At 37.0% G+C, this 21379-nt stretch overlaps 1 protein-coding gene and 1 long non-coding RNA gene across 7 annotated transcripts in view; one reads left to right on the forward strand and one right to left on the reverse strand.

Annotated features, from left to right (window-relative positions):
• Positions 1-21379, reverse strand: part of LOC139978483 (uncharacterized) — a 70346-nt gene that overhangs the window by 33894 nt on the left and 15073 nt on the right. For 3 of the 6 annotated variants that reach the window (XM_071988751.1, XM_071988752.1, XM_071988756.1), the window contains exon 2: positions 979-1747. In XM_071988751.1, the coding sequence (XP_071844852.1) occupies positions 979-1511 (533 nt within the window). In that variant the 5' untranslated portion in view covers positions 1512-1747. Of the gene's footprint in view, positions 1-978; positions 1748-2166; positions 2295-7492; positions 7779-13551; positions 13576-21379 lie in introns of those variants that run through there. The other 3 variants (XM_071988757.1, XM_071988754.1, XM_071988755.1) reach the window with 3 other exon arrangements.
• LOC139978484 (uncharacterized) overlaps positions 2373-21379 on the forward strand; it is a 31304-nt gene continuing 12297 nt past the window's right edge. The window contains exons 1-2 of the long non-coding RNA XR_011796967.1: positions 2373-2408; positions 12066-12151. This is a non-coding gene — a long non-coding RNA (uncharacterized lncRNA). The remainder of the gene's footprint in view (positions 2409-12065; positions 12152-21379) is intronic.

Here is a 21379-nt window from a genome sequence, read left to right on the forward strand (position 1 = left end):
TGTTCCGAAATCAATTTAAGATTTAAGTTACATTACAACAATAAGCCCACCTTTAGACTCTCACGGGTCTGTGTTTAAGACAAAGAGAGGAGCGCATGAAGTTAAGCCGAGATCTAAGTTCACATGATCCCCCTCCCCCACCATTCAAACTATAGTCTTGATCACCCTTGCAGGGTCAGGACCCTCCCCCCCCCCCCTTCCCCCCTCTAATGGAAGATCAGAGTTGCAGGGTTTGATCCTGAATACAACCTGTTTTCATATTACAAATCTCATTGCCCTTGCAGTATATATTAGATACCCCTTCTGTTCTAAAGTGTGAACAAGGCTTGTTCTTCCAATCATCCAAATGTTACACAGTTCATGTCACATATATACACACCCTCCATACATACACCCACCTACCTATCTCCTCCCCATTCCCCTTTGTCCCTTACACCTTTCCCTTAATGTTATACACTCAACTAGACACTTCAGACAGAGAGTAGGCTGATATACCGAAAGGAACTTCAGTCCGACCTGTACAAGCTATTGGATGAACTGTGCCGGAAATTTAGATTGTTCGAATGGCAAAATTTAGTCTTCTGCAAAATATTGCTAGTACAGTGGCATCACATGCGTGCATTCTCAGTTCAGGCTACTGTCAGAGGCTATTACTCACTGATATCCTATGTGCCAGACATCACTGAACTACGACAAAAAAATGCACTATAAAAAAAAGACTTGAAAGCTATTTTTAAGAAATTGGCCAAAATGTGAAGAATGTGAAACAGGCAATGTTTATAATGATCAGACTCAATTGCACAAGAATGTCTTAAAGACATGTATTTAACTCCCCTGTGTTGCTTTGACATCTTCACTTAAATCTCTGTTCCTCTGTATTCGTTCAAAATGTGACGGTAATGAGGAAACATTTAAGCAAAATGATTTGTACTAGGGAAGAAGCTTACTAGTAGCTACCGCAAAAGTTGAAAAAGTTACCTTAGTGAATCGCTGACGGATGGATTCTCATCTACTGCAGGTGCAACGCTCTGTCCCAATTTACATTTCGTACCCAGAAAGTTTTTCACCATTCTTTCACAGGACATCAAGGAAAATGACTTAGGCAATCTTTCCACATTCAAGGTTGTATCCATATCACTCTGAGTTAGAAGAGGGAGCTGGTCACTTTGACAGTCCTGTCTGATGCTGTGACAAGGAATATTTAGAACGGGGGGTACCAGGTACAAGTTTGTCGGCTTAACAAATGATGGTCCACAGTTGGCGGCAGTTGGGGCGGGCACAGTCTCTCTGGCTGCGGTCTGAACACCTTGCTCTACTAAAAGTCTGTGCTTTGTGGTAGTTAATGGATGAGCAACTGCATTATATTCCGTTATGTTCACCTTGGGGGAAGAAATTGAAATTGCACTTCTTGTTTGGGTGGCATTATCACACATCTTGTGTCCGCCACGATAAACTTCACTGTCGCTTCTGACGGGAGCAGGATTCTTGTGGCAAACACAGGTAGATGTCATCTTGAATGGAGAATGCACTGCATCCCTCGTCAAAAGACAAACTCTGATCAGTCGGCAGGCTCCTCCCTTTCTCTCGGTGCAGTATGGCTATAATCACCAACAGGAACTAATCCGGCAAGCTTTAATTGTACCAACGATGGGAAGTATTTAAAACAACCATCCCATCTCCAATGTTTACTTTCACTTTCAAAAACATGAATGTTGTCTTTCTGCTGAACACATGGCTTCCCTCGGATCTGTTGAAAAGGAGGAAGGAAAAAAATCATGAAAAAGTTGAAATAACAGGATGTCCAATGGTGTGACATGATCTGTGTATACCGAACCTCCAAAGGCTACATCATGGTCTATATTGCTACACTGTAGCAGTGGCCATGAAAATGAGAACATTACAGCTCTGAGTAAAAAAAAGGATCTGCAACCAAGAATCTTAGATTTTAATGTTCGCCAAAACATTCAGTACATTGTATGTAAATATATATATATACATACATATAAATATATATATATATATATAAATATATATTTATATGTATGTATATATATATATTTAAATGTATGTATATATACATACATACATATATACACACATACATACAACACACACACACACATATATAATATTTATGTGTGTGTGTATATGTATATCCATACATACTGTAAATCCTTGTCATACGTAGGAAAGCATCCTGCAAAATGCCAAACTGCACGCTCATCAGCCCAGCAGTCCATTGCATGATCATTCGGAGAGAACATTTAAATAATGCCTTGTCTGAAAAGCCAGACATGTTAATGTTTCTTCCTTGATAATTTAGAACAGCGAGATTGGTTTTCAGAACGAGGAAATAACACGGATAAGCTTAGGTGGGAATGAGCTGTAAATGGGTTTATGACATACAGGTAAAACACAGCTCAAAATAATAAATAGTCCATATATTTGTTTGTTTTGATGTTTGACTTTGTAGGGCAGTGGTATACTGACAAGCATGTGTATGTACAGTATGTGTGGCCATTAAATGTAGTACTGCAATATCTAAGTTATGTTGCACAGTAACAGGAAGGCCCTATAGAAGAGGGACACCCCATCTGTAGTATTTAGAGTTTTTCATGGTTGCACAGCGACACTAAGGCCATATAGAATGCTTCAGAGGGACTACCCATCTGTATTATTTATAGTACTTAGTTCATGGTTGCACAGTGACACTAAGGCCCTGTAGAGTGCTTCAGAGGGACTATCCATCTGTAGTATTTATAGTAGTTCATGGTTGCACATCCACACTATGGCCCTATAGAATGTTTCGGAGGGACTACCCATCTGTATTATTTATAGTAGTTCATGGTTGCACAGTGACATTATAAGGCCCTATAGAATGCTTCAGAGGGACTATCCATCTGTGGTATTAATAGTAGTTCATAAATGTGAGACTAATGGATAGTAGACTGGATAAGCACTTGGGGATTATACAAAGGCAGATAAAATTCCTTATAGCATTCAATCTAATTAAGTTATGATTCTGTATCTTTGAACATTTTACTAAGTTAAAGGACAGTTGATCATATATCATTTTATCTATAACATTTAAAATTCAAACTTGTTTGATTGAAAAACTTATTTGAATTGCCGCTAAGGCTATATTGAAGAAAGTGAAAAAGTTCTACAGTAAAACAAAAGGTTTCAAAATATACCTTAGGTTCAAATAATAAAAAAAAACAGGGGGGAGGGGGAGGAGGAGAAGGATTATTAAATATTCAAGGAATTCTGAAGATGATGTAGACAAATTTGATTGAGACTTGAAACATCCAGGAGGGAATAATAGTAAATAAAGTAAGTACTATGAAGGAAACTGAATGATGCATGCCACACTCACAGCAACAATTGACTGATGCATGCCACACCCTTAGCCATAACTAAATGATGCATGCCACACTCACGGCAACAATTGACTGATGCTTGCCACACTCTTGGCCATAACTGAATGTTGCATGCCACACTCACAGCAACAAACGACTGATGCTTGCCACACTCTTGGCCATAACTGAATGATGCATGCCACACTCACGGCAACAATTGACTGATGCATGCCACACTCTTGGCCATGACTGAATGATGCATGCCATTCTCACGGCAACAAATGACTGATGCTTGCCACACTCTTGGCCATAACTGAATGATGCATGCCACACTCACGGCAACAATTGACTGATGCATGCCATACTCTTGGCCATAACTGAATGGTGCATGCCACACTCACGGCAACAATTGACTGATGCATGCCACACTCTTGGCCATAACTGAATGATGCATGCCACACTCACGGCAACAATTGACTGATGCATGCCACACTCTTGGCCATAACTGAATGATGCATGCCACACTCACGGCATCAATTGACTGATGCATGCCACACTCACAGCATCAATAGACTGATGCATGCCACACTCTTGGCCATAACTGAATGATGCATGCCACACTCACGGCAACAATTGACTGATGCATGCCACACTCTTGGCCATAACTGAATGATGCATGCCACACTCACAGCAACAATTGACTGATGCATGCCACACTCTTGGCCATAACTGAATGATGCATGCCACACTCTTGGCCATAACTGAATGATGCATGCCACACTCACGGCATCAATTGACTGATGCATGCCACACTCACAGCATCAATAGACTGATGCATGCCACACTCTTGGCCATAACTGAATGATGCATGCCACACTCACGGCAACAATTGACTGATGCATGCCACACTCTTGGCCATAACTGAATGATGCATGCCACACTCACAGCAACAATTGACTGATGCATGCCACACTCTTGGCCATAACTGAATGATGCATGCCACACTCTTGGCCATAACTGAATGATGCATGCCACACTCACGGCAACAATTGACTGATGCATGCCATACTCTTGGCCATAGCTGAATGATGCATGCCACACTCATGGCAACAATTGTGTACAATAATGATAAAACAACATGAGAGTGCAAGGGTTGTGTAGTGACATGTGTGAGATGTGGAGTGTGCTTTAGAACAATAAGATACACTGTACTAGTGTACTTAAAGTAGCACAGTGCTTACTATCCACAGAGCTGCTAAAAAAATCTATCAAAGAACTATTAAAGCTACTATTTGTAATTACATCACATAATTTACCAAACTTTACAAAAAAGAGAAACAGAGAAATATCATTTTCATTAATTTAATAACTAAAAAAAACTTATTGTTACAAGAAAAGGTGGATGGTTTGTGAAGAAAAGATTCTGCTCTGCCGATCACATGACACAGAAGAAAAAAACTTGATAGTCCAGAGGAGAAATTGTTTACTGAAATTGCTTAACTTGTAAAGATAAACTAAACTAAAGAAAGAGTCCATTCAATGATTATCACTCATTGCTCAAGCTGCAGGTGTCTGAAATAGCTTTTAACCAGGATGGTAACAAAGGGATAATTATATATGGACCATCTTGTTGAAGTCCCAAAGTGTTTGCAGTTTATTGAAATGCAATAAATTCATACATGTATGTTGCTTTTAATCATGCTCAGTAAAATAACAAATCTGCTATCATCTGACCTGAAATGTTATTTACAAGTTGCTTATACTACATTTCATTCCAAGAGACAGCTGTGCTTAAATCTCCATCACAGATCCAGTTACATTAGACTGGAGCTTGATGTTGGACCCAGCCCTCCATGTAAACCTGCAATATGAACCCATCCATATACTAGGATCTACAGACGATCAGTCCCAGAGTCCCATGTTAAATTTGTAATGCAGATTTGGGTTGACCCAGAATCAGAAGTCACCTTTTACCTATTTCAATCTATTGTTTGTTACTAATGTAATCTGACACAATAGTAGAGCTGCAAATCACATGGCTTATGATTTAGTTGTTTTTCTTTTGCTACAAGAGCAAGGAAACATCAACTTCCTGTTCCGTGATGGATAGCACCGTGTCTGATACTGAGCACTTAGTCTTATGTAAAGGAGGGGGATTCAAAATCAATTAATTGCTAAACAATGAGCATGTGGTCTGATCCGTAAAGTGAAAACTGCATTAATGTTTTCAAAAACCTTTCAATGAACATCTCAAAAGTTGCAGCTTTTGCAGGCTATGAGGGAGAACAGTGAGTGATTTGACTGTACAATAACAACAGCATTTTAGTTTCAATGGTTGTGTGTATGGCAGAAATTGTATCGCTTTGGATGTAAACATGTAAACATTTTCCTTCAAAGTAACAACTTCCAAGTATTTTATTAAGTAATCACTTCTTTGGTTGCCATCCCATCAGTCAGTTTCTTTTCATATGTTTGCTGCTCAACAACAATCTTTTCTTTTTTTCTGAATATCATTGCACTCACAAAATGGAAGTCTGAGGAAGGGGTCAGCAAACTTTTACGTCCAAGATCTAGGATTTTCAAACAGCAATGAGACATGACCACCACAGGACTTCCAGTAAAGAGGTACAATGCTCTCAGAATGCATCAAAGATAGCTTAAACCAAGGACTAGCTGTTACAAAATATAAAAAAATAAAAATAATTAATCGATTTCCAATCAGAAAGCTGCAAAATCTGTTGATTTCAGAAACATGTCTAGAAAATGAAAGTCTGGCAAATCCAGGCCGCCAAAGTCTATTTTTTGGGCAACTCCCTTTTTGGGTCGGTCTTACGTAAGGAATTAATGAACATAAAAAGAAGAGGCAGCTCGTCCTAAAAAGAACTAATTCAGAGGCCCTGTCCCCGACAAACATATTATAAAAATAGTTCTCAAACCCGAGAGTTTCGGAAAATTTTGGCCAGTTGAATGAGGCAGCTGTAATAGTCCATCCATGGTTAACGACCAGCCATTTCAGGATTATTATCACTCAGTATATAGCACAATTTTGACCATTTTGAAATAATATTAATTAATGAGTTCCTTTACGAGAGATGCATGTAGATCACACTTATCACTTATCCAAATTTTAAAACTGAAGCTATTAAATGGTCAGGTTGATATGAAATTTAGGTCTCATTTAAATTACTTACTGAGCTGTTGTATGAATTCATACATACAACTACCTTCTGGCAGAACTGAATCAGTTCTGTTTCAGTTGTTTATTCTTTCTTGTGGAGGGTTGGTGGGGGGCGGGGGGTTGGGGTGGGGAGGAGAAGGATGACAGTTACATACTCAATTAAAATATTAACAGCAATTTCAATGAACTTTAAAAAAAAATGGTAAAACTTTAAAGAAGTGGTGATACTGTTTCCTATTGATATGTAAATAATAAATGTGTTTTACTTTTCATCAAGGAGAGATGAAAACCCACCATGTACATACACTCTAATTAAATAATAAGAGTAACAGACTATGTATGAATGTTGTTGATTAACACTTAAGAAATTAAATGCATTAGAAAAAGCTGAATCTTCTTCTCTCCATGTAGAAATAATTTCCCACACCCCACACCACCCTCAGTACACCCTTCCCCAGAAAACAAAATATTACAAATATTACAAAATATTACACAGTGTAATATTTGAAATAATATTTGTAATATTTGAAATAATACAAAAATTTGCTCAATTCTAACTGATATTACAATGAAGACTACTGCATTAATAAACTTCCACAATAAACTCAAAACCAAGTTACTGTCTCAATGCTATATGATAATGAAACAGCACAGTGAAATAACTAGAGGTGAGTAAAGTGTAAGTTTAGTTTGAAAACATACAATTAACTACATCCAAAATATGAATTAGCTAATAAGGTAATAATGTGTCCTGGAAAATCCTTGTTTTGACACCTGGAAATTGATAAAAGCAATTTTATTAAAATGAAAACATGCAAGCAATTTAATGAGACAAACTGCAAACCAAAGATTTCTCTTCTTGCTTATAAGAATAGAGAGACATGTAAATCTGAAAACAAATTTTTATTAATGGTATAAAACATAAGAAGAAATTCACTAATTATAATCAACCTACCTTAAACTTTGTTGCTGGTAACCTTTGAGTTGTCACTACACTAAAAATGTAGTTGTAGCGAGTTTTCTTTAAATAGGATCACCACAAAACGGCATAATTTTGTTTATACTAAACGCTTGTTATATATGTACTCTGTAAAAGTACTAGCCCCTTCCACAGTGTGTGAAGACTACAATGCAAATGACTGCTTGAACCTTTTTGTTGTTCAAATAACAGTGTGTGTACATATATGTATAGAAAGAAGAAAAAGAAACCTCAGAATGTGAAAATGCTAACTCATAAATGCTGAAGTTACTACCCAGCATGATGTCTAGCTAAGTACACAAAAGACTAGACTTGCAGAGTGAGAGCCATCAAACATCCTTGACTGTCTAAGACTCAGACACAGTTATGTAATCTGTCTCAAGGATACAGGCTATCAATTGATGATGTACAGGTAGGCTTCTTGCCTTTAAAAGCATTGGAGGTTATTCAAGGACAAATTCAATCAGGACTGAATGTTTACTCTATGGGCAAGGTCACTCCATCCATTAGGATAGATGCACCAACCAGTTGTTCATTGTACATATATTCATATGTATGTATGTGTGTATGTATGTGTGTGTGTGGGGGGGACGTGCGTGGACTTATGTGTGTGTATGCCTGTATGTTTGTGTGTGCATGGGTGTATGTATGTATGTGTGCGTGTATGTATGTTACCATAGAAATATCTTTGTTTTGGTTCAGGAGTATATAACGATGTGCAAATTTTACATGGCTTAGTCAGAATGGATGAAAGTACAGTACAGAACATAAAACAAACAAAAACAGCTCAGACTTTAATTATACTTAGGGGAATGAAATATACCAGAGTTATCCCAAAACATCTACTGACTAGGGTAATTTACAACTTACTCTGCTTCAACATAAACCAAGCACTCTTGCTCAACCATGTCTACAGCATCCTGATATCATTTTTAGAGCTGCCCTCCATCAGAGTCCTCCTCTATCCAACATGATACTGCCTACTTTCTCATTCTACCATCCCAGTATCTGAAAGTACTTTTCACAAACAAACTTCTTCAAATACATGCACTCACTCTTGCAGCACTCAAATATCAGCTTTGGGAATATCAATATTTCGATTCCTTCAAATCCCCCCCCCCCCCCAAAAAAAAAAAATTCCCAATGCTACTGATGTTGTTTGCAACATCACAACAGCACTTACATTAATAAAACGTGATGCTACACCATGTCATTGAGGGCAGCAGTCAAGAATTGAAAAGTGGCATCTATGTTCATTACAGAGCTATCCCAAAGGCAAAACTTGATTACAAAATATCATCAAACATATTCTATATATCTTTGGTATCATTAGGTGACAACATCTTAACCCATGGAAAATAACCTGACAAATAGTGAATTATTACATATTTTATATTATTTATCCAGATATTATTATCCATAGAAGAGTTGGCTTCACTACTTACATATGGCAATACACTGTTACTGTCATATATATATATATACTGCAGTTGATATTATAAAAAGAGGCAATAAGAATAACAGTTTGATAGAACATCAGCCATGATGACTGATCTGAAATGATGAAGGGTTCAACTCTTGACAATAAGCCAAGTTAATTCACCTTCAAACAAAACCCTAATCATAATTACCCAAAATGTTGCTGTCACTTTATCCAATAGACTGTGTATATTTATGTGACATTGATCCCAAATACCAAAGACCTACAGTACATTCAGCAACACACATACTCTACAGCAGCCCTATAATTTAATGTTTACAAATATGACATAAAAGGTCACAAAGTTGAAAGCATGACTTCCTGGGATGAAAACTGATAAAGTGCAAGTAAATTAAAAAAGGTTGTAGGATATATGGCTGGTAGTTCAGGAAATTAATTATGAAGTATTGTTACTTGAGTGAATGATAAACCCTGTTGATGCACACACCATGGCCACGCGCATGCAGCTGTTAATAGTGTATAGAGAAGACCTCACAGACCTACCTACCCTGGGCAGGTCACCCTGTGATAGCAATTATGCTTGCTAATATCTATAAACTTAGCAGTGGATATCACACTGTACAGTGTACAAACATAAAACTGAATGCAGCTACAGTATAAATCATATAGTCCCTCAGACATCTGGTGTACATACATATCTAACAATGCTATATGATGTTTTATTATATATGGATATCCAACAAAGAGCATTGACAAAATGGATTTAATTGACCTCTGCAGTTCATATTATTACACCCACTTCTACCCACAAATTAACCCAACCACATAAAAGAAAAGACAATGTACACATACCACTTCATAATCTCGCCTTTACACTGTACCTTAACTTTACATTATTCAGAAAGTCAAGTTTAGCAGTCAACATCGCTCTAATTAACTTCCAAATCAAGGATGCTAAAAATTGCTATTGGTTTCGAAGGTAAATGTTTCCTGGAAGTTGTGATTATCCAAACTACATTCAGAGATAATAAGTCTTGAGTATGTTGAATTAGACAATAGAATGTCACAGTGTGGACAAAATGCTTGAAGGATACTGTACTTCTAGTTGGATTGAGACCATGTGTGACCATTCTTTGACTTTCTAGCATATCTGGAGACTTATGACCTTTGACCTTTTAAGCTAAGAGGAAGTCATTTATAGTAGAGCTTGCAAACAAAAGAATTATTCTTGTTTTTTTTTTGGGGGGGGGAGGGGAAGGGGGTTGCAAAGAAGAAGAGCTTATAGAGCAATTCTAAAAGTTGGAGATGAAATTGAAGTAATATTCATGTAATGTAAGGTTCTCTCCCATCCATCCCATAGCCATTAAAATAGTCTGTTGCCAAATAACTACACTGGGTTTCAGGGATCAACATTAAGCATGTTTCGCAGAAAATTAACTTAATTGGTATGCTACAGTAGGTTGATGGCAAAACTTTGCCAAATTTAGTCTTTGCCAGATGTTGCAATATTTATGTACTGCAATAAGTTCCTGATCCAGTTTTCTTTCACTATGAATAACAACTATGCAATGAGGCTGGGCTCTTCTTATCAACAATGACCTAAGATCTTGAGAAATTCATGAAAATGCAACATTGAGCATACTAAACTATTACTTAAAGCCAGCTAGTACCTGATTCACATCCTTTAGGGCTCTACACCAGGTACTCGCTAATTGCTACCCTTCCCCTCCCTCCAGGTGGATGCTAATTGCTATCCCTCCCCTCCATCCAGGTGCTTGCTAATTGCTACCCCTCCTACAGGTGCTTGCTAATTGCTACCCTTCTCCTCCCTCCAGGCGGATGCTAATTGCTGTCCCTCCCCTCCATCCAGGTGCTTGCTAATTGCTACCCCTCCTACAGGTGCTTGCTAATTGCTACCCCTCCCTCTCCAGGTGCTTGCTAGTTGCACCCCTCCCTCTAGGTGCCTGTCTGATTGCTAACCCTCCCCCTCCAGGTGCTTCCCTAGTTGCTATGCCTCCCATTCAGGTGCTTGTCTACTTGCTTTGCCTCCCCCTCCAGGTACTTGTCTAGTTGATATGCCTCTCCCTCCAGGTGCTTGCTAGTTCCTATCCTCCCCCTCCAGGTGCTTGTCTAGTTGCTACCCCTCCCCTTCCAGGTGCTTGTCTAGTTGCTATCCCTCCTCACAATGTTTGTCTACCTGCCTATTGTATGATCACTGACACATGAAACATATTTTTATGTTAACATTACCATGCAGCTCTGCACTATAAAAATGGCAATAACAGAAACAAACAAAAATTATGAAGTAAAAGTATGTAGATTATTTGAAACTGGATGAATTCCATTGAGCCCTCTGTACGCTGAATTTGGGTCAATGGAATTCAACCATATTATCATTAAATAACCTCAGTCTAATCAGTCTAATATTACATTCATTTCCTTTAATAAATTCCATTTCCCATCCTCACCACCCTCTCCCCTTCCCTAATTAGACAGCTCCCCACACCCCTACATTACCTGCTGAAAACACACACAATGCTCAAATAACTCTATAGCTCTGCAAAGCCAGTAAGAAAAAGTTCATCAGGGTTACCTTAGTATATCAGTTCATGAAAGGTCAGTTTCCTCCACAACACTATCATATATCTGTCTGTTCACATGCTGTATAAGGTCTGGACAGACGCAAGATATATGACCCAGCCAAGGTCGCCAACTTCAAACATAGCTGCTGTCTGCTAGACAAGTCCAAAATTTCCAAACATCCAATCATTGATTGTTTCTTGCTAGCAACTCTCAGTAATGGTTTTTTTTTTGTGGTGGCTGACAGATTTAATAATTTGGTTCAAAATGAGCAAAAAAAAAACCTTGGGAGGTGAACAGCTTACAGATAAAAGAGGACATGTTAAAGGTTTGAACACCCAAGAAAACCACAAACATATATATATCCTAAACAGTATATATTGGTTTGTCTGGTTGGTTGGTTGTGAGGCAACTGTAATTATTTTATTAAATTACGATTTTACTTTCTTTCTGCAAGCTGTTCTGTTCTAGGAGTGCTTTGATCTGTGTACTGTTCAGGACGTTCACATTTTTTTTTTATCTTTTCAGAGACAGACTTCTGTGAAAAGGGAACGATCTTTTTGAAAGTATGCAGAGTCAAAGACAAAAACTGAAAGATCAAAGCAGCTGAAAAGGTAGTCTATGTTTTCAACATATCATGCTGACAATTATTTCACACAGACCTAGGGAGGTAGCATAAGAGGGGCAAGGAGGAGGAAAGTGAGAGGCAAACTCCATATCATATCTGGAGAACATTGATAATACTGTTTATGTTGCCACCAACTTTCTGACCGTCCTCCCCTTGATTAGAACCGGATGCTTGTGACTGGATGTTTGGATTTTCATCATGAATTTCCTTAATTCAGTCTCCTGTTTACATTATCCAGACAACTATGCAAATTCACTGCTGTGCTAGTGATTATTCTTTAGATGGTCTAGAGAAGTTAGTTTTAGAATTGAAAATCGCGTATCTGTTATTACATAGCTTTTACCAACGTTTCCAGGATACCATGCACATAGAATACATTTACTATATTACATCCATAATGCTAGACACTTTTGTGTGATATACAGTGCAAATGGAAACGGAGATGATTCCAAACCATTTCACAACATTCTACAGATTTTATGTGTCCCATGGACAGTTATACCTGTGAAATTTTCTTCTGAATAAAATTGCTAGTCTGGCTGTATCATATTGAACTGTTTAAAGGAAAGGCCAGGTATAAATGGAAAAAACAAAATCTGTTTACTTCACCAATATTACCAGCAGTGTTAACAAATTTGAGATTTTTAATTAAAAAGAAAAAAAATAATTGTGAGACACAAATTTTGTTATGTATTAGATTAGACGGTTGATAATTTGCTAATTTAATAGGAAATAACCAATATTGTAACCACATGGATGTATCGTAATCACATAGATTGTTATCACATAGTTACATTATAATCACGAGGATATATAGAGCTTTTAATACATATAACATGGTTAAATAGCAATCATATGGTTAGATTGTAATCATATGCTGTCATTAGATTGAGATATATTGAATTTTTTTGGTGAAAATTGCATTATGGCCTGGTCAAAGAAATCAAAATTGTAGCCTACCCATTCAACACAAACTGTAGCTATGCATACTGTGAAGTCATTACCAAGATTGCAGTGCTACACTCATGCATATCCACATGTAACTATATGCCCTGCTTTAGTTGATCTACAAATCAAGAAAATAATCCTTATCAAAAGAGGAAGTATATGCATGCATGCATGACTTCATAGGACAAAGAGCTGAAACAGGCAGCATGTATATACTGTAACTTATGTACACTAGTACAATGTGTTTTTTTTTTTTGCTTTCATTGGAACTGTGGACTTGGAAGGAAGACAATGTCTCAAATCAATACATACACATCCCTCACATGTACAGCATGTATGTCTCAATGCATGTTACATGAATGATACAGTTTCCAACATGTGGAGAACACATATTCACAGCCCTATATACTTAGAAGCACGCAACAAAACATTACTTACTACCGTGTACAATTAAGCCAACCACGTCACAGTGAAGCCTTGAGCCTCGCAAAAATCTCCATTGTCTGTGAAAGCTAACTGTTCGTTCTTTGGAGGTGGAAATCCAACTCTATAATATTTGTCTAATATTATCTAATTTAAACAACTTCATAAGAAACTGCAGACTTAACCTTGCTTACTCATTTCCTTCTTCTTCTTCTTCTTCTCCTTTTTTTTTTTTTTTTGGCTTCCTTTTTTTCCATCCTTTTTTATAACAGTCTAATGTGCATATATAATAATAAGGAAGAACGTCCATTATTATTACTCTTGCTCAATTACATCTTGTCTGGGCTCTGTCTGAGTTTTAACCATGTATTCAGAGGTGTAATACACAGCCTGCCTTGTGTCTGGCTGGCAAAAGTAAATGTCGCTGAATATCTGCCAGGTGTGAATGACATTTCAAAATGCTATTCTTGAAGTTCCTTTTGGGGATATTTAGCAATTACAGTATGTTTCCTAAAGTCTGTCTTGCTATGGAGACACCACAGTGAACACACACAAACAGAAAATAGTTGAGGTGGTATAATGAACCGTTTGCAATGCTGTGATTTTTAGCTGTCTATCATACATGACAGACAGAGGCAATAAAAAAGAGAGCATGGATTGGAATGTGGATTCGAAGGAAACATTTACCACATGTACGTCACCCAAACTTACCGGTGTGGGTATTTTACATCATCACGCCTCACTTACCTGTCTCCTATGACATGCACACTCCAATCTACCCTAGGCTAAGAACTGGTAACATTCTTAAAACTGTGTCACCCTATGACCCTCTCTAAGGGTCCCTGTCCTCCTTCAGGATGTACCCATTCCTCGGGGAGTGTATGTATAGGAGATGGGTAAGAGAGGGGTGCTGTAAATCAAGATAGTTAAACACAATGGGAGCGTGTATTTACAAACCTAATTTAAGTGATGTGGAAGAGAGCATTGACCAGGCAGGCTCAAGACGAAATCTGATTGGTCAAGCTAATTAATACACACTATTTTCATACAAACTGTAGTCGTAGTATAAATAAGGCAAAGCTATGTTATTCTGCAAGCTTTCCCCTGAAGTAGTACTTTTGGGATGAGATAATGGGTATTGAGATTGTGGAGGGGGGAGGGGGTGACGCAGGAGTATGTGGATCCCAACATTTGTGAAAAACTTGAAACCGATCTCCCTTTTCATATTAAACTTAGTAGTGCCCTTTTTTTTAAACAAAAGTACTGTTAACGAGTTTTGTAAATTAAATATATGCCCATCTTGTGGTTTTGGAGCCGTTTTGAGCACTTTAGCATGATGGTTGTACAGTACGTATTTTGAGATTTGGTTTTATACATTTAGTAGCCTATACCTACCAGTATGAATGAAACACTATAAGCCCCATAAACACTTGTTGCTGTAACATCTACTGTAGGTTTTTCAGACAGAACAGCCCACAACAAAGTCTCACCCTCGCAACAACGGAGCATACTATTTTCCTCCAATCATTTTTCGTTGCGTTGATATGAAGCGGAGAGGGTGATACCAACAAGTGAATATTCCTATAATAGGGTGGACTTACGGATGTATGATTATAGTTAAGTTGTCTGGCGATAAAACTAGCACCAGACGATAACATTGCTGAATTTTAACTCCCGCTGGCGCTGCAGTTCAGCCGGAGCGCCAAACTATCTTGTAGGCCTGACGACTCCAGCCGAAGGCAATCAGCTTTCTTTATTCATAATACTGTAGGTAAACTAATTAAAAGCATCACATGCAAAAATTCCATTCTGAGATAACATGTTTTATAAGATTCTGACTGAAAGTCGATCGACAAACTCCAAGTGTTGGAATTGCTTTAGCAAGACATGAGGGTGGACCCCTGACAACAACAAAATGCAAAGTGTATCTAGGCCACTATTACCATGGACAAACTGTAATTTATGATAAATGAAGTGATCTTTAGATATATATACCATGCAATTAACAGTTTGTCCATACACAATTTCTGAAATATACAATGAGTTTGAACAATGTTTTCTCATGCTGATATTGACTTCACTTCAAAACATGATCTTTCACCTCCAGTAAACACACATTAGGTCTTGAATTTATAGTTGTAAGTTGTAAGTTGTAAGTAGTCGTTGTAAGTAGTCGTTGTAAGTTCTTGGCAGGTGCAGTGAAAGTTTTTTTGCAGGTAATATTCACATTTTAATTAATTTCTAAACTACTGAATTTTTGATGGGTACACACACAAATATTATATTAGTGGTGTATGCTCACAAAAGGCAAAGATTTAATAGAAGATGGAGGTAAAGGTAGCCTTTAACGCAAATTGTCTAACACTGATGTTGTTACTCTTGTGTAAGGTCAACCTACTGCCTTTTTCCTTTAATGCGGGTGGGATGGGGGAGGGGGTTTGGTGGGGGAGGGGTTGTTATTTTGAGAATTGAGGGCGCTTCAAAAGTGACATAGGCGAGCCACTTTGTAACTTCAAAACAATGAAGCTTTGCATACGAGTTAAAGTCTATTCACACTATTTTCAAGATATTTGTTCGACAGTAAATGATTTTACTTTTGGAGTGCAATGATGGATGTAAGTAACGCTATCGCTGGGACTGAGTATGCGGTGAAAGCAATCTAAACACAGTAAAATCAAATCATTGAAAAGATCACAAAATTTATATTTCCACTGATACTTGTTACAATAATAAATTGTATGCACTTTTTAAGTATTTTTTACAGATCAATAAAGACAAAAGATATTTTTCCATCGATATTTTATTCATTACTATTGTTGAAAGTACAATTCTAATTATTTTAGGGATTGGCAACTATTTTTTCTTGAAATACGCCAAGTGGCTCGCTTTCGTCACGGTACATCCGGGAACTGGCTCAATTCAAACAAAATGCCGCAACACATGAACTACATTCAAATGGTTTTTTCATCTTTAAGAAGGGATTTTTATGCTTTTCTATTGCTTTTACTGGAAAGATCATCTGTCAAAACGTAAGAATGGATGCAAAAAAAAGCTACGGTTTATTTCTCCTTTAAGCATGCTTTAATAAATTGCTTTATATTTTCAACATGGCTTTCCAGGATGAGGTTATGATCTCCCAAAAGGCTTCATATCTAGAGACATTGCAGAACTTTAAGGTTAATTAGATGATTTGATTCCCTTATAAGAAAAAACTACTTAAAAAATGTTTGCACATATGGGTGACCATTATTGGACTTACATGGGGAAATCAATTGTCATCACTGTTTGGTTAATACATGTTTGCAAAATATCTTGATTGCAGGTCTAAGCTTCAAATCCAAGCTGCCTGGCTTGAAGCCAACAAAACAACTCTGTGTCAACTAGTTGCACATAATACAATGACCACTATTGTTATTAAGGAGGGGGGAATGCTTAAGTCTCTGTATTTCCTCATCAACAGGTTCCCTCCTCTAGTTACAGATATATGCCTATTAATATACAGCTCTATAGACTGTACCAATACTGATGACTGTAATTTCAATGTTTTATGTGAAATTGATTTCCATGTATCGTTTTTGCGAACATGTGACTCAACATTTTCAAAGACTACACTTAACTAATGGAACCTTGAATCCCTCAGCAGCAAGTGAGAATAAATTATTCTGCTTTCAAGTTAATTAAGTCTTATTATACATTCCATTAATCTGACCAAATAATCTTACCTTAGCCCTACTGTACTGTCATGTGTAATGCTTTGTACAGCGTATAGAAACATGGCTGTTATTATCACTAGCAGCTAAAGCTCAACTTACTAGTCTATTACTCCACTTGGAGAGAGGAGATCGAAAGACTTTCTGGCATTCTAAAATTGAGCATAAATTTGAACTATTAACTGGTGGAGTTCTTGTTATGCTATTGATGAAACACAACCAGCCTGCTTTGATGGTGTAACTTCCCATACATTTAATTTCATTACCTAATGGTTCAAATGATCTGTACTGTACATAGTTTCGAGAACATTAGAAGGGAAATATTTTACATAATTTCCTTAGGTCGTGACTAAATGTCTCTAATTTTAGCTCCTCTTTTGAGATATTCAATTCAATGCTCAGTCTGCTGTAAAGTGTCTGACGACAATGTTATTACAAACTTCCTTGCAATAGAGGTGAACCTTTGAAAAGTGCAGGCTGATTGATTGTCAAACTTAGCCCCAGGGAAAAAAACACTGGGTGTGATCATGATGTCTAAACTCTGCTCTCAGTAATTGACTCATCTGTATCATTACATCACCTCGGGTGTAACATTATTAAGGTGTCTAAGGTCAAGGTCTTATGCCCTCTTCAGACACTCTGAGGCAGGCGAGGGGGGGAAGCTGACAGTTTATTTTGGGAACATTTTCTGTGTCTATCATACTGTAGAGGTGAAACCATAGGGTGCAGTATAAAATTTACTTATATACAAACTCCATAGAGTATGTAAGCACACAAGCAAACTTTTCAGAGAAAGTATCCTTCAACAGCCAAGTCTTCAACACGTTGTTGTCAGGCACTGAGGGACTAGAAATTATAAGATTAACATACTGGGTGAGCTAGGACAATTTATACAATATTACTTGAGTACCCATGGCCCTAGGAGGCGAGACTTCCAATGGAGTCAGGACTCCATTGTCGAAACAGTAACACAACATACGAATCGGAAACAAACACAGAACTTGGTTTAGACTTAGTCGTAAGGACTAAAGAAACAGGTGCAGTGCTAGTAAACTGCTCTCCAAACGAGAAAGCATTTTATACTTAACTGTAAAATCTTTTTGAGTCAATATGTCACACTTTTAAGTGTTATATGTGATTGTGCAAATTATATGATCAACTTACTCAAATATATTTTCTTGGTCATTCATTTGAACAATTGTGGCAATCACTTAAACCGAATGTTGCAACAAAATAGTACACTGAGTTCCCTACACCAGGCCTGTAGCATTAAGGATTAACCAAATTAATAAACATTTTATTGGAACCTAACATCTAAGACTAGCAGTATGCCACCGTGATTTCAATAGCAGGAGGAAATACCTCCTGCTCATTAAAACATAAAATACCCTGCTGTTATTTCACACAAAAAAAGTTTGAAATCACTTCAATCAAAGCGTCGGCTTATTAACTTATAGATGAAATCAGTCACCAAAGCAAATTTTTGGAGCTTACTGTACATGATATGAATCAAATGCATTGTCATTTTGGGAAAAGCATATTGAATCATTCAGCATGTACAAAGTTCCCATAGTAATGAACTGAGATATATATTTCAACTATCACATAAGTAAATTAGTCATAAAATACGAGTGACTTTTTCAGGTGCTAGGATAATCTGAATAAAATTATGACTTTTTAAAACCTTTTCATTCATGAAGCATGTAACTGCTGAGATAAGGTTAGGCTTCCCTGTCGCACAGTGTGAACAACAGTAGGATAGCCATTGTTTGTTTTTGACAGAAAATTACATGTTTTGTAGGGCAAAGATTTAGTGGCAATTCATTTCCCTAAAATAAACTTGCATGAATGTTGTTGCCACAAGTTCAATGGAGGGTGTTCTCTTAGAGTAATAAGTTACATTATCTGCATCAAAAAGAAACATGAACAAACTAAAATAAAAAACATTATTTTTGGTTATTTACAGTAGTATGTACAAAATAAAGCGGCATCAGTCACACTTATCAATCATGTGCACACCTTACCAATATCTAGAACAACGAAATAAAGAACACTTTGAATTTATAACAGTTTTGTTAAAGTATCACTGGTTGTTCATGTAATTAGGTCACACTGATCATGGAGGTAAAAACTTTAACCTCCATGCACTGATCTAAGTGAACATATATCCACACATGCTTTACACATGCTTTAAGCTGCTGGTTGCTTATACTGGATCATACATAAAGTTTAATCCACATTTGACAACCAGTTTTCACTCACACAAATATCCCAAAATTGACCAAATTTGGATATTTAAGTTTAGTGACAAGCTTACAGCTCTCATTACAAAATTGATGATTCAATGATCAAATGTCTCAGCAGGGAACAATTTATTCGGTATTGCATCACAAAGAGCTATGTAGAATGGTCAATTGTATGTTTTTGAACTTGTATAGCAATATTGACCATTCTGCATAGCTGCTGTATAGCAACTTTTTGCATAGCTACCATACGAAGTTTTAATTACACAAATTTCTGTGCACATCTTCAAAACTGCTACACAAGATTTCAATACTAAAGTATTCCCTGCTCAGTATAAACACCAAAAGAAGTTTAGAGAATCAGTTCCACATGTGATCAGATGTTTTTAAGTTCTAAACAAACTCAATTTTTTTTTGGTTACTAAATTGACTAATTTACAACTTCTAAACAGCAACTAAATTGATACTAAATTATCTAATGTAAAATTTATTTGAATTTGTCAACATTTGTAACAGACAGCAGGTTTTTAATTACTTTATGATTCAGAGCAGAACAGTCTGCAGGGACTGCATATCATGACTGACAACACTTGTCTGTGGATGCCAAATGATGTGCAAACATACGGCATGTGAGTTACATGCACAGTGTAGCAAAACTATATCAATACAAACTAATAGTGATTGATATATGTGATCGCTGGTAAAGTCACCTCACTGTACATATACTAACAGGCATGGAAAGTTTCGGTCTGATACAAGTAATTTACGATTAAACTTTACTTTGTAACTTGCAATTTACCTGACCAGCTGATTATCATCTAACTTTGGTATTTGAAAAAACATTTTAAAACAAATATACATATTCAACAGTTTGGAAGTCAGTTTGCTTCAGTTGTGTCCAAATCAATTTAATCAACTAACTTTAATTAATCCCAAATTACATAAATATTTCTGAAAGACAGAACCTCCATGCCTGACAGAACTTTTGAAAGTGGTTAAAATTAAGAGAAGTTAAGTACTGATGATCTAATAATTCTTAAAAGGACTTTGATTGTTTTTTAATTTATCTTCACATTTATGTTTACTCTGATTAACTCAAGTTTAGTACATAATGATCTGTTCAACTCCATTAGGTTGTCCTCCCTGCATTATGTACAGCTCTGCAATCTGTGATTAACTTGACCATCAACAATGATTATAACAATCTTAGAGTACACAAGGTTATACGCACTTAATCAGCTATGTTTGAAAGTATGGTAGCGCTAGCACAAATGCTACTGTTGGCTTTGAAAACAGACTTTCTCAGATTTTCAAGCAGCTGTTGTGGAATTGATACAAAAATTAACGGCAAAATTGTTGTTGTTACACTTTGCATTATGTGGGGTACACTGGAAAGCAACCAGCTGCTTATTAAAGTTCTGACTCAGATCAGAGATACTAGACCTAGAATAAGATATTGCAAAGTTAAGGACCCCCTGCCAGACCCACCCACACATACACACAAGGCTCTCAAAAAAAGCTTCAAGTGTTCCAAGCTAACTATAAGATCTGTCAAATACTAAAGCTATAGCCCTTTTCCAGCTGATCTTGTTTCTTTCGTTTACAATCTAGAGCATGCTGCCATACAATGACTTGAGCAGACAATGTTATTTTGCTACAGTGTTCACACAACAGATGTTCACCACTTTACTGTAACCTGCAATTTATTCATTACAAATCTTCAGAGAAGAAGTATCTAGGACAAATTTGCATGCAGTACCAATCTGGACTGAATTGTGAAGTGAGGTACCCCAAAAGTTACTGGTATGTGTATTTACTAATGGCGATGCTCACCTGTCTCATTTTCAAATGTACTCCGATTTACCTAGCTTATAACAACAGCCGGTAACA

This window comes from Apostichopus japonicus, chromosome 13, assembly GCF_037975245.1.
Source record: "Apostichopus japonicus isolate 1M-3 chromosome 13, ASM3797524v1, whole genome shotgun sequence".
Taxonomy (NCBI): Eukaryota; Metazoa; Echinodermata; class Holothuroidea; order Aspidochirotida; family Stichopodidae; genus Apostichopus; species Apostichopus japonicus.